This window comes from Aulonocara stuartgranti, assembly GCF_965226115.1.
Source record: "Aulonocara stuartgranti genome assembly, chromosome: 23".
Taxonomy (NCBI): Eukaryota; Metazoa; Chordata; class Actinopteri; order Cichliformes; family Cichlidae; genus Aulonocara; species Aulonocara stuartgranti.
In genome coordinates, this window is record NC_138958.1 from 13,477,841 (window position 1) to 13,496,923 (window position 19,083).

The 19,083-nt window shown below is 42.2% G+C and overlaps 1 protein-coding gene across 2 annotated transcripts in view; it reads right to left on the bottom strand.

The window, feature by feature from the left end:
- The window catches only part of lpp (LIM domain containing preferred translocation partner in lipoma), a 189,795-nt gene that overhangs the window by 20,325 nt on the left and 150,387 nt on the right, over positions 1-19,083 (bottom strand). For both annotated transcript variants that reach the window (XM_082523210.1, XM_082523211.1), the window contains one exon: positions 13,346-13,515. In XM_082523210.1, coding sequence (XP_082379336.1) covers positions 13,346-13,515 — 170 coding nt within the window. The remainder of the gene's footprint in view (positions 1-13,345; positions 13,516-19,083) is intronic.

The following is a 19,083-nucleotide window of genomic DNA, read 5'->3' on the forward strand; positions in this document are numbered from 1 at the left end:
TCCAAAGTGTGTCTCAGTCAGAATCACCTCACAGCCCTGCGGTTTTCCCAGGGTCCTCTACACATGAAGCTAGAGCCAGCAGCTTATTAGCTTCTTGGCAGAGTGCAGTGACCTGCAATCCTCATTGGTTCAGGAAGCCAGTGCACTCAGCTTCCCTCCACTGACAGCAAAGGCATCCGAGGCTCAGATGGTAGAGCAGGATGTCCACTAATTGCAATGCTGGTAGTTTGATTTCTGATTCCTCCACATGCTCAAGTGTCCTCTGCAAAGACACCAAACCCCAAGCAGCTCTAGATAGCAGCTGAAGATCCCACGACATCTCTGGTATGTGTGCGATGAGGAGAGTAAAATCTAAATTTTAAGCCAGTTAAAATGTGTTATTAGAGTCCAGAGTTTTATTAGGCGGTTCAAAACAAGGGAAAAGAGGGGAAGTATTTGTGAAATCCATTCCCTACTTTTGTCATTTTTAGGCAAAAATACCCTGAAACGTAAAAGAAATTTTATCATGACTAATTCAACACCTTTTGGTTTGTGAGCTTTGCTCTGAGAAAATCAGAAATCCACAATGTTCTTTCCAAGATCAAACAACTGACTGAGAAAAAGAGATGACGCCTTACATCCATTTATTAACAAATAGTTCCTCTTAAGCGCAGCGGTTGCTTACAACTCCACATACTACAACTGCCAAGGTCAACGCTGAAAAAGCTCTCAGTAGTGGGTATCTGTGTATGCACGCTGTTATTTGAAGTAGTTTCTCGAGGAAGAAGCAGTTACCTCACAGCTGACTTGGCATCAGCTTCTCTTAATGAATATTTAAACTGGAGATTTGGCAAACCCGTCCCCGTGTTAGCGTCCGCAGACACTGATCCTGCTAAGGTTCTGTTCATCACAAAAAAGGAAGCAAGAGCGTTAAATGAGCAGTAACGGCGAGGTTTTCAGAGCTACGCTGGGTGACTTCATAAAGCAAAGGGAGTGGAGTTTTATACGAGGTGTTTTTATATTCTTAAAACAAATCACGGAGGGGTCGGCTTGGAGAAAGGCCAGAAATCTGTTGTTGTTGAGGGAGCCTGGGAGCTCATTTAAATCCACGTTTTTGCAGAGGGACTGTGGGAGCATCACCCTCTCCTAACACGCGGTCTGCTCAGGCCACGGAGATGGAAAGGTCTGTGTTTAAAATTAAGTTTCCCTTCAGCTGTTTGAGTTCAGTGACTGTGATCATCTCTGTGCCTCATCCTGAGAAGGTTAACAATTGATCAGCACCCCTGCCTCCTCTCACCCGAGACCCCTGACGCAATCTCACCCTCAGCCCTCGACATTCAACCTAAATTCCCTTTTGAAGCCGTCATTGCTTTCCAGTGAGCAGGACTGGCATCCTGACTCCGTCGATCTGTGTAGTTTCTAAACATTAGGTCCTCAGTTGTGAGCGTATGAAGATATATTAACGACACTTGACTCCTTTACAGAATCCTGTCATTTCTAAGCGCGTTATGTAAATCACCCACTCGTATCTTCTCCGCTGCCTGGATGCAGATGACTGAGGTGTGCATGTTTTTTTGTTTGTTTGTGTGTGGGTGTGAGTGAGCATGTCATACAGTGGAAAGCGATGGTTTGCTAACTCAGAGGATCAGTGACCTCGAAAGTATCAGCTGCATAATTCACAGACGGAGCGTTTGTGACACTCATCTGTGTGCACGCCAGTCAGTCAGGACGAGCGGGCCGAGGTTTCGGTGTCTCTGACCTGGAAAGGCCTCGTTTCCTCAGAGTCTCCTGTGCTCAGCTCTGCTCAGCCTGTCTGTCAGGGTAATAAATTCACACCGGGTTATAAATGACCAGCACGTGCAGGAATGGGATGGCATCCCGCCAGAGCTTCCTTTCCTGTTTTGTTTCTTTTTAAACACCCGGTCGGCTGGATGGTCTCGGCAGCGGCCCCCCCTTGATCCTTCTCACCAGCAGCCCGTGCAGGTTTCACTTCAAAACAAGGCAAACTAATGAAACAGCACATGTCCAAGGGGATTTAAATTTTCATACATGCTAGTACACACAGCTGCGTGGCTTTACTTGTTCACACAGATTTCTTATTTTAGCTGCGTGATAACATCAAGCTACAGCCAACATGAAGGGACAGGGTCGACCACTCAGCTCATGCCTCGCTCAGGCCTTTCTTCAAAGAATAAAAGGTGGCAGTGGGGGCCCTCTCTCCGGCTCAGGCAAAGTGGCCGGCCTGCTCGTCTGCCTCTCCGCCTTAAATTCAGCTCCGCAGCAGAATGCGACCCCTCTGGACTTTGGGCAATGTCTCCTGCTCTGGTTACAGAGAGAAACTGACAAAGACCCCGGCAGTAGTTCTCTCATAGCATGAGTTAGAGTGACATTGTGGTGGGTCAGCACTGGGTCACGGATATTTTTCTCTCCTGCTTGCCTCTTGGGGGTGGGGGGGGTGGGAGCAGAGCGTGGTGGGGGTGCTTGGACGAAAAGCACGAGGAAGGTTTAGTGGGTGCCGATACATGGATTTGCTCTCTTGTCTAAACAGTGCATTCTAATAACAACGCGCGCGCTTTTCATTTTCCTGCTTGTAATGGATAGAACGGCTGCATTTCCTGTAGTGCGGGTCAGTAATAAGAAATAATGACCTGCTTGAATTTAGCTGGCTCACACCCACTGTACGGCACAATTACACACACGCGCATAATTGTCTTGGCAAGTCTGGAGACGCACCAAGATGTGAAATCCTATTCATGCAAGTGCTATCTAATTGGCTCGCTCCTTTGAGGAATTAGACCGAGTTAATCACGTCTGAATATACAGAACTCAATTAGAACTCTGCAAGCTAATGCAGACAGCCATGAATATTTGATGACAAAGTCAGCAGAAAGCCTCCGTGTGTTCGCCAGCTTCACATGAAAAGTCGAAGCAGGGTGGGAGCACACCTGCCGACCTCTCCTGCGGTGAGCTTCAGCGCCACAACGGCGCGCAGCGACGAGGGGCCCTGAACTCACCACGATGGCTGAAAGCCTCTGGATCTGACTACCTGGATATCCATCACGGAGAAGTGACAGGTGTGTGGGTGGTGTGCGGGTGGTGTGCAGTCATTTCTAATTAGAGCCATATTACTGTCACGGAGGCTCTGCTGCAAACTCCTGTGTTGTTCTGTTTATATCACATATGAGAGGAGAGATGATCTTCTGTGATTGGATGTATTGTTTTCCTACATCGCCTTTCTCAATGACAGCAGCAGCCTTAGGGGACTTCATGGGGATATCCCTTTGTTAGCTGGGAGAGTCTGCTATGATGTGCTGTAGAGGACATCCAGAAGCCCCAATACAGCTGGCAACGTGCCTGTCGCCTCTGGGTTCTCCGACATCCTCAGCAACTTCCCTCCACTGCCTGGATTGTTTGATTATAGCGTGCGTATTCGAGCTCGTTCTTCTTCTGAAAAATTCAGCAGATTTTTTTGTCGCCACGAGTTCATCTCTAGTCCCGCCACACTCACAGTCTGTTTATTAGCACCTGCTATTCACAATTATAAATCATTCCTGGGTGATTCCATGAGAAGAAAAGAAAGAAAAGAAAAATCAGCGAGTTCTGCCCACCGGACAACCTCAGAATCAGCTGATGTTCTTTGTTGCTATAATTATAGAATATTTAATAAAATCACACAAAGTCTTGTTCCTGCTTTCGGTCAATATTTTTTTTCCAGCATCTCTGATCTCTCTTAACTTTATAATAAAATTATCTTCATTTAAGCTCTGTTAAGAAATGCACAGAAACAGGAACCCGGGATGTTTGACCAGTTTTCTGATAATTTACTGGAGGAAACTTTCAAGGCTCGTATCAGGATGTGGGATAGATGGCTGTTGAAAACAAGTGATAGCACACGAATGGTCCCCTTTATACCTTTGATACCAGGATCATCTTCTAGCTGTGATTCCTTCTCCGGCCTTGCACTAAAGCAGACTGTCAGTCGCTGATTTTTGCCCCTCTTGTTTCCCACAATCGAATATAATTTTTCAAAATTAAATATTCATTGAATGTGCAATATTAATTGCACACTACTGGTGCTGAAAAATACTACATTGCCTGCTTAACATGATGGGACTAAAGACAAAACTCCACCTTCACAATGAATCAGCAAACCAAGTTTTCTTCCAAGTGCATATTTAAAAATTAAACAGACATAAAAAAAAAAAAAAGAAGCAGTCCATCAGTTAAACTTTTATAAAGGCAGCATGAATGACGGCGACCAGTACGGGTGACATCACTACTTTCCAAGACAGACAAACAGCCGCCGAGGGTAAAAGCTCATCAGTCAATCACGAACGTTTCCTGGTGACTGGCAGGTCAGGGGCGCCGTGTGAAGTTCTTCCTTTACAATGGCAGAATGGAAAATCTTTCACAGTGTGTAGCCAAAGAGACCAAAGCCCATTCATTTTAAATAACGGAGCCATAGTACAACACCAGATAATGAGCATAATTACATTCAAGCAAGTTGGCGTCCGTGACCTTGATGGTCTCTGAATTTCTGTCAAAAGCGGAAGAAATAGATTAAGGTTTTTATGTAGGCAAATCCCTATCTCTTTATTACTGCTCTTTCAATACGAAGCTCTGCTCCTGATGTGACCTTGTGGTACTTGCATCAGTCTTATTACAGCACACTTAAACCGGCTGCTCTTTGGATGATCTACATTCGCTGGGAGTGGCAGTATGAACAGGAATGTGGGGCTGCGATTCTGCCTCGAACAGGAACCTGTCTGCAACACTCTTCCATTCACTGGCGTCATTTAAGCAGATTGAATGGCTCTGTTTACCGTCAGAGAGACTGAAGTGAAGGGCAGCTAAAAAGCCTTTTTAAAGTAAATTAACTGGCCCAAAACTTGGCTGTGGTAATGCTGCAGCAAAGTAAGCGAGCGCTGTAGCAACACGGCGGATATGAGCACACTTAAGAACAGTAGGCATGGTAACCTGTGTAAGCAATTAACCTTGGTGACACTGAATCCCACTGCTGAACTTCTTCAAACACCAGCTGAGCTATCAGACATGTCAAGAGTCCCTGTTGCTCTCAGCTCCGTTAACTAATATGCTCTCATGGTTACAGTCAGACTTCCTAAAGTGAAAGGAGAAAGAAAATTGCTGTTCATTTCTAAGATTACACCAGGCCTCACTGCTATAATCCCACTGATTGAGAACAGTTTGGGGTTTAACCACCTAGAAGATATAATGAATCTACTTTCTTTATGCGAGGCTGTGAAAATGCCAACCCTTATTTTCTGTCCTATACAATATGGATACGCTGTTGCACATTAAACATGGTTAACGTTGCAAATACTGCAGATACATACAGCCTAAAGGTTCAGGCTTCAGACTACTCTAAGTACTCCATTTGAGAGTATTTCCTCTACTCTTGACTCTAATTGATATCAGTGAGAGGAGCTATTGCTAATATGATCATCTCAAGTACCCACCTGCTGTTCAAACCTTCAATTTACAAGTGGCAGCCAAGCGCAAGAAAACAGAGCTAAAGGAAGGCGTAATGGAGCTGAAACTGCCTGTAGGAGACAGATGAACTGAGGCGTTGTGTCAAGGCCCACAGTCAGGGAAATAAAGATTATTTTGATCCGTAAATGACAGAAAGTTATTCAGTAAAGTCCGAGAATAAAAAGATGGAAATGAGCAAAATGCACTGACTCTTTATAATTCTGTAAGTCTTTAAAGATGGTTGGTTTGATGAGCTCTGCAGTTAACTGCTGTTTAACAATTTATTAGCAGATCATTTACCAGATTGATTCCATAGAGCAGCAGGTGTGTCTGCTTACAGTCAGCCTAACAAACCAATTGTTTTATTCCTGATGGTGAAATTTGCTTGTGTCTCATTTTAAAGGCGCTCCCCTCTCCGTTCCAAAGACTCACTCGTATGTACATGTTTGAAGACTGGCATTACAGTATACTCACTTGCGGATGTGCAGGTGGACAGTTAAAGGCAGTCTCCTCCTGTCAACTCCTAATTTGGCCAGAAAGACCTGTGACTTTATAAAGCATGAAACTCGAGCCTAGTTCTCTCTCAGACCACAAGACGTCAAAAGGTTATCAAGAATTTTTTGTCCAATCATCCCAAAACCATGGTGCCTGCTGCAGCTTACATTAGCAGGCATTAGCAGCAATTTAATGAGAGAAGAGAACATAATAATGCTTATGAATATTCTTGACTATTGGACGCAGGGTTTTATTTGTTCAAATCCAGCACTGGAATGGCAGACACAGCAAACAACAATTAAAAACAAAAAAACCAAAACATGCCCCAAGGACAGCAGTCCCTGAGAGAATGCAGCAAACAGAAACAAAGGAGCACTGCATGTTTCCACAAAAGAGTTGACACCTTGAATAAACTCTCGGCCTCTTAAATGCCTGCACTTCTCATCTACAGCGAAGCTCTCTTCCTAAACGTATTACATGTTATTGCTCTGCAGCACCTGAGACTGCATCCTTCAGAACAAGCCTCAGAGCTTGTTCACTTTAATGTGCATTTAACTGCATCGATTAACGAGATTAAGATTTATCTGGAAATTTGTGCTTGAGATCACAAAGCAGGTCTTCTGGTTTTGGGGTCACTGTATAAACTTAGTGTGAATGGCGTCAGAAATGCAGGGTTATATAATAAGGAAATACATATTTTGCTGTTTTTGGCAGGTCAAGATTGCATTTTTGTCCAGATGAATAGCCATAGCTATATCGGATTAGCTTACCATAGACACATACGGACAAAGGGACACAGGAAGCCTGACTGGTCAGAGAGTAGAATCAATCCACCAGCCTTGATTTAATAAAGTCAACTAATAATGAGCAATTGGAGTAAATATATAATGCTGTTAATCATTTTTACTTTAAAAGCATGAAATCAGACTTCACGTGGCAATGCAACTAAATTTATTCAGTTTTATCTGGATAGCAATAACACCTAAAACCAGATGAACAAGTACCTGGCAACAGTGGGACAAAAAACCTCAGTTTTCACTGGAAGAAACATGAAGGATGAGCGGAGCAAGACAGGACAGAAGACATGCAAGAAAGGGAATTATCTAATAATAAGAACAAATGCCACATACTAGCGTCAAGCTACAAAAAACTGCAGTTCCTTCAATGTCCACTCGAGGCTCCAGCAATGAGTTATTCCCCACAGACTCCCAATCTTAATATGTCCAACTTTACAACAGAAATAAACAGATTTACAGTCTGCTTTATATAAAAAGCCCTGTTTTGGTTTCTCTTTCATAAAATCTGTATGGGTGGTGAATCTTTTTTATAAACGTGCATTTGACAGGGACCCACACAGATGGCTGTAGCTGCTAGCGTTCTATTATGCTTCACCTCCTTTTGTGCACCTTTTAAATAATATATATTGCATATCAATCGGCGGTCTGATTAATTCTGCTCACAGTCTGTCTACAAAGCTTTGGTGAATAAAATTCTGGTATTTTATTCTAATGGTAATCCTCATGTCTGTGACGTGCACCTGTTGGCTGATAGCTTAGCACTCCACCCTTGCATCCTATAATGCTCTTACAACCAAAACAGAACAATAAAGCTACGTTTGAGGCTTTGATGGCATGGTGGCCATCTTTAACAATCAGCGAGACAGACAGACCGCAGTAAACATTACTCACAAACATCACCACAACATTTATTTGGAATCACTCAGAAATACTGCAGAAACACTGTTAGCCGGCATTGTTGGTTTCTAGTGATTAATTAGTTCCAGTTTTGCAGAAAACAAAGTCAGCAACAGTTTGAATCATCTGGAAAAAATTTCACAAGATAGCTTTCTTGGAAAACGGCACTAAAGTTCAAAACTTCTGCATCTCTCAGTAACAATGACGGACGTCTTGCCAGGTCGTGTGTGCACACATCCTTACTTTCCTCCTGTTATGCGTGTGTGCAAATACTGAATGGGGTGATCGGGAGGACACCTCAAGCTGAGACACGTCAGACAAGGGGAAAAAAATCCCAAAACAATGGCAATGCCAGTGTTTTCACAGTGACACGATTACAGATCACTCCATGCAAAATGACACATTAATTGTGAGTTTATCAGCATCACCGTGCATTCAAATAGGCGATGATAAGACCTCTGTGGAGGCAAGCCAAGGGAAGTGCCATGGACAAAGGCTGATTTCTGCCCTCCAGTTTACGGGCCGGTGGTGTGACTGAGGTTGGCTCGAGAAAAAGATAGCAGGTTGTAAAATCAGGAAGTAGACAGGAGCTGATAACACATCTGTGTGAGTTCCTGTACATTACTAAAAGGAATTACTAATAACTAGGCAAACAGTTTGAACGAGGCAAATCACCCTGCGGAAGAGATGGATCTCAGCCGTTCAAATGCCAGTATTGTTACACAGAATATGTAAAGTCCCAGCTCAGATAAGAGCGCTGCTGATCGCCTGCTCTGATACATGGCAGAAAACTTTGTTGGATGGCAATCAGCGTGCGAAATGTATTCCTCCAATTCCTGGCAAAGGGATTAATAGAGTTTTGCATATTATTATACAGATTCTACACACAGCAAGTTTCCTCAGGCACCTTTTATACCTGTAAGATATTCTACATCAAATATAATACGCTGCCACGGGCTGATGGAAAAACCTATTTCGCACAAAGAGCACACAGCATATGGAAATAATTCAAGAAATAACAATAAATTGTTTTCAGTTTTTAAATGACTTACAGTGTTTTTATTATCATGCATTGACTGTATAGTCAAAAAGTGAAACAGTTAAAGGGAACTCGGGGAAGAATGCACATTTTAAGCAACTGTAAGTGTCGTTTTTTTAATTACCTTTGGTGCTTCTGGTGCTGGACTACTTGCACTTCCAAGACAGAAAAGAAATCTCTAGGTCTGCTGTTTTTATTTTGATCATGTATTTATGTATTTTAAGTGAGGGTGTGGGGTATAGAGACAGATCACTGTTAAGTTTTGGGTTTAAAAAAATATTTTAAAGGCTAATCCTAAGCTTCTGAAAAAGCGCTTCCAAAACCCCCCCCAACCTCAAGCCTGTTGAAAATGTGTAAACTATGCTTTAAAACAGAGTCTGTGCCAGGAAACCAAGAAGAGCAACCAAATATTCACACAGAGTTATATTTGCTGATGGCTACCAAAAGCATCTGGTTGAGGTGCAGTTTGCCAAGAGACATTTTAACAAATATCAGTGGAGGTGCAGTTATACATTTTAACATATATCTACATTATTTTTGAATGGGAACAAAAATAGAAAAGTCTTGAGCACCTGATCCTTGTTTTAAAGGCTTTAAAGGTGTATGCTCTGCAATTATTTCACCCTGTCAAAACAAAACAACAAAGAAATCAAAAGTCAAAAATGACCATGATGCCAGCAGGGTGCACCTTAACCTTTAGAGAAGAAACATGAGAGTAGTTTCAGTCCTCCCATCTGACTGTTGGCGAGTAGGTAAGTCAGTAGACTTCCTAAAAGGTAACTTCTTAGGAGAATCAGGCATTTAGGCCATTACAACAATCCACTAAATGAAACCATACTCTGCTTACGTGCTCCTTCAGCATAGAGAAGAACTGCTGCTAATATCATGTGACAGGTGAAAGTGTGAAGAAATAAATTCAGTGTGTCATTAATGTTGGGTTGCTCTTAAGACATTCCTAGACTGACTGACTTGGAGGCTAACTTGAAGTTTTCCTCTTTCCTCTCTGGGATTTTGCATTTCTCTTCAGAGACTCAACTCTCACGTTCATTCTCTAATCGCACAGAGGCGTATGACCCTGAGGATGGGAATAAAAGAAGAAGAAATTACTTTCATTAAGAAATTCAGATTTCCCCCATCCTTTTGATCTTGTGCCAGAAGAACATTTATGCTGATGAAATGCATAAATAAAGTTCTTAAATTATCTCATTCCTCTTTAGCGTATGTATCAGAGTTGGAGAACTTCCAGACAAGACAACTACAATCACACTGAGTGCCTCTGAAAAGAGATGATTTAAGAGATGGCCTGCCACTGGTTTAAACATCATGTAGCTCGGCTTCAAGACTTTACTGGTAAAATGCACATCGAGCCATTTCCTGCAAGTGAATGAAAAGAAAACTGAATAAATGTGGCACTATGTGCTGTCAGGAGAATCAGCATTACCTAATTAATATCCCTAACAAACAATAATCACCATTCCCAGACTTTGTTTAGACCTCTTCTGTCCTCAATGTCCCTTAAAGCGCCTCTAACCCACCTTAACAAAAAATATCCTTATCATGAAGTAACTAAATCTTAATCATCTTTAATGCATGTCTTACAGTTTGGACACTGGGCTATTTTTTCCAAGAAGAAAAGGGACTGCCTGAACGCATTTGAATCAGGAGCTCTATGAACAACGACATATATGTGCAAACACATCTGTACAACTGGATGGGTGTCACTCACTCTTCGCCGGATTCATTTCTTTCTTCGGCCTGTGTAAAAGCACCTGTAGTCAAAGCACAGGGCACAGTTGTCCAGTTTAAAAGGGGAAACAGCGGGAGCTCAAAGACCAGGAAGAAACGGAGAAGCCGGTGCAAGAGTAGACAAAACAATCTGTTATTAAATGAAGATTGGGACCACGACCAGTCTGCCCGTGTCTAGTGCTTCACTTAACAACAGGGCGAGAGGTGACTCAGCCTGAAGCAGTCGCTGAAGCCAAAGAACAATCTCAGCTGTAGTCACCATATTTCAGCCAGCTTTTAATTATGCAGACAAGCTCAGGCTGCAGCGACCGAAAGAGACGAGAGACTGTAAATATAAATGTACTACTGCTGGAATATTTACTGTGTTATCATATGTGTATTAATAACATCGTATTCAATTTTCATTTTGAAATATAACAGTAACTGTACTCCTCATATGACTCACTTATTTTTAAAAGAAAGCAAAAGAAAGTTCAAAGTATTACAGTTAAATTTAGTTTGTATTTCCTCGCTGCAGCGCAGTTATTTCCCATCTCAGCTTCCAGGAATGACCCGCCGACTGACACCTAATATCGCTGACAGTAAGAAACATGTCCCTTCCCGCTGTGGGACCGATGACCATTTTCTACTGAAACTGAATGAGGGAAACACTTCTGCTTAATAAATTCCTCATGGTTTTGCCAGATGACACGTCTTTCCTGATAATATTGTGCAAGGAAACACTTTCATGCGTGTTGTGCAACATACTGACAAGAAAACCAGTCACAGTTTTATAAAATGGAATAAAAACATTCCAAATTAAGAATAACTCACACAAATTTCTGGCTCATTTATCCCCAATCATTTCTTCCTTTGATAAGAAAAGTGATTACTAATCGTTTAGCAGAAGTCTTATCTCATCCACAAAGAGAATTAACGCCATGTTTCTTGACTTAACCATATCTGGCTGTTCATCAGCCGTCACTGTAGACAGTTATGCATCATTTAAGAGTGATGTGTGAAGGCAAACATCATTCTTCAAACTATTAAAAATTAGATAGATTAAAAAAGGCCATGAATGCATATCTGACCTGATTATTTCAGGAGAAAAAAATGGCAGGTGGATCTATCAGGCAGTGTTGGGTGAAGATCAGCTAGAGATGAGAAGCCACAACAAGTTTTGCACCACCTGCTCATGTCTATTACAAAGGATCAAGCTGTGCCATATTCACACCAATCAGCCACAGCATTAAAACCACCGAGAGTTAAAAGTGAAACCTGGGTCTTCTTGTTACAATACAATGCTCTGCTGGGAAACTTTGTGTCCTGGAATTCACATGCATGTCACTTTGACATGTAGCACCTGACTAAACAATGCAGACCAAGCACGCTCCCCTATAGTAATAGCAGAACAAGACAATGGAATTTTTAGGAGGCTCCTGAACAGATGTGATCCACTGAGACCCCCCTGTGCAAGCCTCTGTGCCCAAACCTAGACAACAACAACAACAGGAGAGTTTTGCTGTACTTTATCGTCACTGCTATCATGTGCAATACGTATGATTTAAAACCTATATTTCAAATGTCCTGAAATTGTTTACTTGGCCACCTGGGGACAGTAGAACAAGCTTTAAAAACCATACTGAACTTGTGCGATAATCTAGCTAAAGTAGGGATTATAATCCAATAAACACATACAGGCAAGAACTCCTGCTGCATTATATTGTAGCGCCTCTGTGGGCGTCCACACAGGCCCTCGCACGCATTATCCGATAAGGAAATGTATGTCATTTGGACCCGAGTGGACTCTTGCATATTTGAGGACGGGAAAACTTTTATTCCCGTATCATATGTTCACCAAGTTGTTCTCCCTGTCTTATGATGCAGGGCTGAAACTATAGTGTAGCATTTTAAAGCTTTACGCCAGGGGTCCCCAATCCCAGTCCGCGAGGGCCGGTGTCCCTGCAGGTTTTAGATCTCACCCTGGGTCAACACACCTGAATCACATGATTAGTTCATTACCAGGCCTCTGGAGAACTTCAAGACATGTTGAGAAGGTAATTTATCCATTTAAATCAGCTGTGATGGATCAAGGACACATCTAAAACCTGCTGGGACACCGGCCCTCGTGGACTGGGATTGAGGACCCCTGTTTTACGCTAAACAGCTGCCAGAGGAAAGTCGACAGGAGCGAGAGAAAAAACAAAACAAAAAAACCCTCCGTGTTCACAAATCTGCGTCCATTCTGCTCGTTTCCTGCTCCTTATTTTCACTCTCGGACTCTATTAGAGCTCTGCATGATTCACAAATCAAAGCTACCTTATGCTGGGCCTCCAAAGTGCACACCTCCCATTTCCTACTATGTTTAAGCAAGCTTTCTTCTGATTGGCTGCCACTTATTAAAAGCAGGTGGGTGGTGCTTCTTTGATTGCATATTCCTATACTGACACGATACAGAGACAACAATAGTAAGAAAAAAACAGTCTTAAAGCTGGAGGGCAAGTAGGTCAGCAGTTACACGCAGCTGCAGGCCAGCTGCCTACTAATAAAATGTATTAGTCAAAGATGTTTGAGAATGTGAAAACAAGCTCAAAGAACAAACTTGTTTGCTAACCAGCTGACATTAGTTGTGTAACAGGACGAAAGTTCATTCAGGAAAAGAGACACAAGAGAGTTTCACTGAATGACCAAAAACAAAACGAAGCCAATAAAGAAGAGGAAATGAAAATGTGTGTGTGGTGAGAGGTGGCAGCCCTCTGGGCTTTGATGAAATGAAATGTGGTTGCCTGAAGTGAAACCTATGAAACATTCCAGGCACAGCGATACCCGATGATATAATGTGCACTTTTAAAACGCGGACGCATGTAGTGAGGCTAAGTGAAGTGTTGAGGCAGGTGGATTTAAAAGAAAGGAAGCTGCTTACAATATAGCAAGGCTCACAGTACGCCTTCTTCTCCACAGCATAGAAGGGCTTTCCACGCAGCTTGGTGCTGCAAGTCATGCAGACGAAGCAGTCGACATGGAAGACCTGGTCCATGGCAGTGCAGCCGGTGCCTTCACCCACTACGTTCTCTCCACAGCTGGCGCAGCGCCCTGGGGAGAGGAAGAGGAGGAGAAGCTGAGAAAAGATTCCCTCTAAAACCACAGATTTTTCACTTCTTAAAGTAAATAACATCAGTGATCAGTAAGGCTAAGAATAACGCGCAAACAACATAAATGTGGTTGTAATGGAGAGCTGAAACCTGTGACTGCTTCCATTCACTGCAATTGGTGCTTGACCTTGTGAGCGGCATCCTACAGTGCAGCAAATCTCTTACTTTCAGCCTAAAATGCAGCCACGCCGAAAGCAACACTCTTAACAGGTTTCTTAGAAAGATGTGAAAATAAGGATCATGTATATATAAGGTAACAGATACAAAGAGAGGACAATGTAGAGCTGCAGAGAAGCATCACGATGCCAGCAGTACAAACAATGGCTCTTGTTCTTTGAGTGGGAATCTGTGCATGAAAATAATTAAAGAAAGAACACAGCTAAAACTCTCGGTGTGCACTTTGATGAGAAACATGGGACAGCGCTTTAAACTCTGACATCCATTCATCCATTTTTCTTTTCCAATTAATTCTGCAACTGCAATTCAAGAACCAATAAAAGTTTAACCTTAACTATTCCCCATGTGTAGAGAAACCTTGGCAGATTTGATTTCAGGTATCACACGACATTCAGACGGAATGAACTCTAAACAGCCATGAAGCCTTCACTCCCTTTAGAAATCCTAGAGGTTGTTAAACCAGTGTCTTTTATGATTCTTTGATTAGCCCAGCCACGAAGGGGTGGGTGAGCGGTTGGGTTCACAAGCCAATCCCAGTGCCGGACCTAAGCCCGGATAAATGGTTATGGTTCTGATCAGGACGGGGATTTGGTGTAAAATCAGACATACAGAAAAGAAACTGTGATGATTGGCTGCAGTGACCCCTGAAGCCAGCTGAAAGAAAGGCGACTAAAGCCTCTGCTGAAGGCTCTGCTTAGATCTCTCTTGTAAAAGAGATTTTAATCTGAATGAGGCTCCCTGCTTAAATAAAGATTTGTATATACCCACCTCACATCGCGGGGGAGCTGGATCCCATCCCAGGTGACACTGAGCATGAATAAGAGAACATCCCAGGACTAACACTGAGACACAAACAATCATTCTCAGTTGCATCAACACCTACAGACATTTTAGAATCACAGTTGGCTCAACGTGCATGCCTTTGGAAAGCTGAGAAAACCCAGAACCTTGCTGCTGTAAGGCGACAATGCTAACCAGTGTGAAAGCATGCCACCCAAGGCATTTTTTTCTGCCGCACCTCATTCCCACCTTATGGTTAGTTTTGAGGACTCTGGCAATGGGAGTCTCAACATAAGTCTAAGGATCCATGAAGAATTAAGAAAACGAATTGGTCAGTGAACCAAAAGGTGACAACGTTTACCTGCTTTCCAACATTTATCAGCAACACTGTGCAGTAAACAAAGAGGAAAGTTGAGCCACTGAATTTATAGTAATTTGATATGAGCGTTAAGTAAATTCTACTAACGAGAGCAGCCGGCAAAGAGCCAAAAAAGGAAAACAAGAACTTGAGAAACTACAACTGAGCGTTGAACTTAAAAGTGTTTTGACATCTAAATCGAGGATCCGTAGACCGAGCTTTTGTCCACGCGTCACCTCGCGCTCCCTCGTGCCACGAAGCTGGAAGCTGTCCCTTTAAAGGCTTCATTTCCTGACATCAGGGGCGTCTAATCTTCATTTCTATTTCAAACACTGGATAAGGAAGGATTAAATAATATAATTATGCCACATTAAAGAAAGCATACACATCACCAAAGAGTGACATCTGTTTAAAAAGTTGAGCATTAAATGATAAAAGAAAACTTTAGAAGTACAACGAAGTCTTTGTAAAAGGGGCACAAGTGAACTGATATTATTGCTCCAGAAAGAGGCTGATTGCATATTGCGGGACATGGCATTTGGATATCTTTAATTGAGTTGGAGATATCTTTAATTGAGTTTAAGATGTCCTCGACTCAATGCAAGTTATCTTCAACCCAATTAATAACACTGTCAATTTAATTACTGGTATCTTACAATAATAGGGTTTAAAAAAAGATATCTGAGAATGTTTTATTTTTTACACATCTGAGGACAGATGCAATCTCACAGAGCAAGCTTGATACAGTATATTTAATTAATTCAAGTTCAGTTCTGTGGATCATTTTCCTTCCCTTTTCATTTTTTGCTTCATCTAAAGGCTGATTTGGGCGATGATTGACACTCTGTATGTTCTGAACAGAGCGGTTCGAGCGTGTTACACACAGAGGCGAGACACTAACCGGGGGGAGATAGAGTATCTGATGCTCGCATTTTCACAGTTCCACTTGCTGTTTTCATATCAAAAATTCAAACGGAGTGTAAAGCGGATTCTGTCTCAGGTATCAGCACAACTTTTGGAAGTCATATGTTGCTGAGATCAAATATCTGCTTGACTGCGAGGCTTGCAAATGGTATTCTAATGTCACATAACTCATTATCTTATCACTGCAAATGGGGGAAAGTTGCTTAAAGAATGAGCGGATCCACAACTTTTTTTCCCCTTTTCCAGCAACATTTTGAAATCATTATTAGAACACTGAACATTAGATATTTTTGTTTCTTGTATTAGATGACTCAGGATTCATTGAATGAGGAAACTGACATTTCCCTTCTAAAAATTCTTGTCACAGCAGCATTTTGTACATTAATTTAGCGACTTCTGTCATCCAGGGCGACTTATAGCGCAGACAGGTTTTCATAAAGCCTGCCACCGGTTTCATCTGCTCCCACAGCTCTATCCACACCTCAATTATGGCTGTGTTACCTACTGTACAGGGAGGCAGATTAAACAAACTAGTGAAGGCACGTCTCGGGGGGACATGTGGGTGTCAGTGGAATCACAAGCAGGGTAATCACTTCAGAGAGCCAGAGGGAAAGAGAAAGGGAGAGAGAGGGAGCGAGAGACAGAGACGGAGCACGCCGAGCCTGTTAGTGGCTTCAGATCACAGGCCATCTTCAGTGAGTGGATGAGAATGCCAAACATGTCCCACAGGGCTCCCACTTTAAATAGCGAGAAGGAAACCTCTCGGAAATCCTTTTCCTTTTGGCAGTCTGTGATTGCGAAGGCCCTCAGGAGCTATTTGTGCACGGCTGCGAGTGCAGCGTACACAGTTTCACACCAACACACACACACAGGAAGAAAAAAAACAAAACATCCCTCTGCGTCTGACATGCCACACGTGTAGACGAGTACATACAAACACAGACACATGTATCATATAGTGTACGCGTGCCCACAGACACGCCGTGCCACGCTGCGCGCAGCCCACACATGATTTCACATCAGCGTGGAACAAAGAGCAGCAGATCTGAGCCTCTTTCAAACTACTGTACGCCTTCTATTCCTATACATTTCACATTTTAATAACAAGCTAAAGGCAGCGTTTTAATGCAACTGTGTATACAACTGTTTATTATCACACATAATCAGCCGGCTCCCTTTTTTCTCTGTTAGACAAGGAAAGAAGCAGCAGTTCACACTAGAGCAGCTGAAACCAGAGATTTCTTGCTGGATTATTGACATGATTACTATAATAATGGTCGATCCATTCAACTGATTGACTGACTCATCTCCTAAGCTCTGATTTTAATTGTTAGGAAATAAGTGTTTTGGATTCCAGCTCCTCGTGTTCTCTCACGACGAAAATCGCAGATGGAAATGATGATCTAGTTTTTTGACCGTTTTGTTACTTAAAAAGCCGTGGACATATTTATAAAATTCTACCAATTTGAGCAAATTAGAAGTAATTCCATTCAGATCTGGATCCAGGAACTTTTTGAAGGGATTCTTCACCACTGAGAGACAGGCTACATCTTCACATACACATTTTAAACTGAAATAAGAGAAACTGACGGTCTATTTCAGATCCAGATATCTTTTCTACACCCTGAGAGTCAGAGCACGGTGCTGTAAAAATATAAAGCCTTTCAATGCATCTGTAACTGCTTTTATCAGCAGTCTTACTGTACGATAATGGAGACGAGTGCTGTGTTTTACATCAATAATTTCACACGTGTGCAATGGAAATAAGCATTTTCAATTTTTAGACACTACTTCAATTGACTTCTTGAATAATACAGGACAGAAATTGAAGCAACATCGTATTTACCCCCGTGGAGATGATCCCAAATACTTTCGAACTATTTCAGCTGGGCATAAAGGAATCATGAAAGGCCTCACCGCTCCCCAGCGTCCCTTTGCGCGGGGAATGGAACCAGAGTCTTGATATCAAAACTTCAAATACTTCCTGTAGAATCAATGCAATGGTGACGGGGTGGGAGGGGGGAGTTCATTTACACTTTACTCACTTTCTTTCCTTTCATTCTTCAACCCTCAGAAGTGTCTCTTCTCTGTTACATCGAAAGTCAAAAGAAGGACTGAAGAGAAAAATCTTTTCTTCTTTTCTTTCTTTTTTTCTTTAAAAAAAACAAAAAACGAGGCACATTCCCTGTGAGCTATAGAGGCTTAGAATGGTTAGACAATTTAATTGGATAAAAGGAAAAGATTAAAGAGGCCCTGACTCTGTTCCATAAATAATTGATTTCTAATGTATTTGTAGTGGCAGTGAGACGCTGTTGTTTGGGATTGGGGAATGTTGAGTGGCAGAACGCTTCAGATTTCCCTCAGTCTTTGCCTTCTTTGTTTTTTCACGCCGTGATATTGAAGCGGCATGAAAGGCAGAGAGGGAGCACACTTGCAGCTCAATTTGATCTTACATCGTCAGAAATCAAAGATCGTGCATGTAAAGAAGGATCGCAAGGAACTTTTTTTTTTTGGTGGGAGACCAAACTTTTCGCACTATGTTACTAAAGAATACAATTCTGCTGGCGCAACCCTTGCAAACCCCAAAGGCAGAGCCAGCGACTGCAGCTCGTATCCAAAACTAATAAAAGAACTGCAAAATCCATTTTGGGACTTCAACTAAAGTTTTGTGCTTGGATTAAAACATCTGATAGACATGGTGGTAAAAACAGAAAAAGCATCTAACTAAACTGTGTGTGTTGTGTTTTGATATTAATAAAAAACGTAAAAAAAAAAAAAACAAGGGTTAAAATAAATAGAATTAAAAGACACCGAACAATCACATGACAATTAGAAATGGTCTTGCATTACAGCTAATAAAACGCCTACAAAACAGCAATAATTTACTGTGACAAGTTGGAAAAAGGTAGGCCGAATAAGCGCACAAAGTTGTGCAAGTTCTTCACGCTTGGAGACATAAACAACAGGACAGTAGGAAGCAAGTCTGTCGAACACATTAGGAGTGTGACTGCTAGCTACTCGAGTGCCAGAGGCCGTGATTTGTGCACTGTTTCGTCTCTTTCCCCTCTAGGTTAATCTACTTTGTTGCTTCAGATTGCCCTCCATGCTGCCTGACAATGCTGTGGCCTTCAGTTTCCTTGGAATGACAAGAGAAATCGCTGTCATCGCTACACTTCAATCTCTGAATGCCTCTTTCCTAACCCCTGCCTTTAATATCATTCCCAATGTCAGCAAATAGCAATCTGCAGAACTGCTGCGGCGATGGTGGAG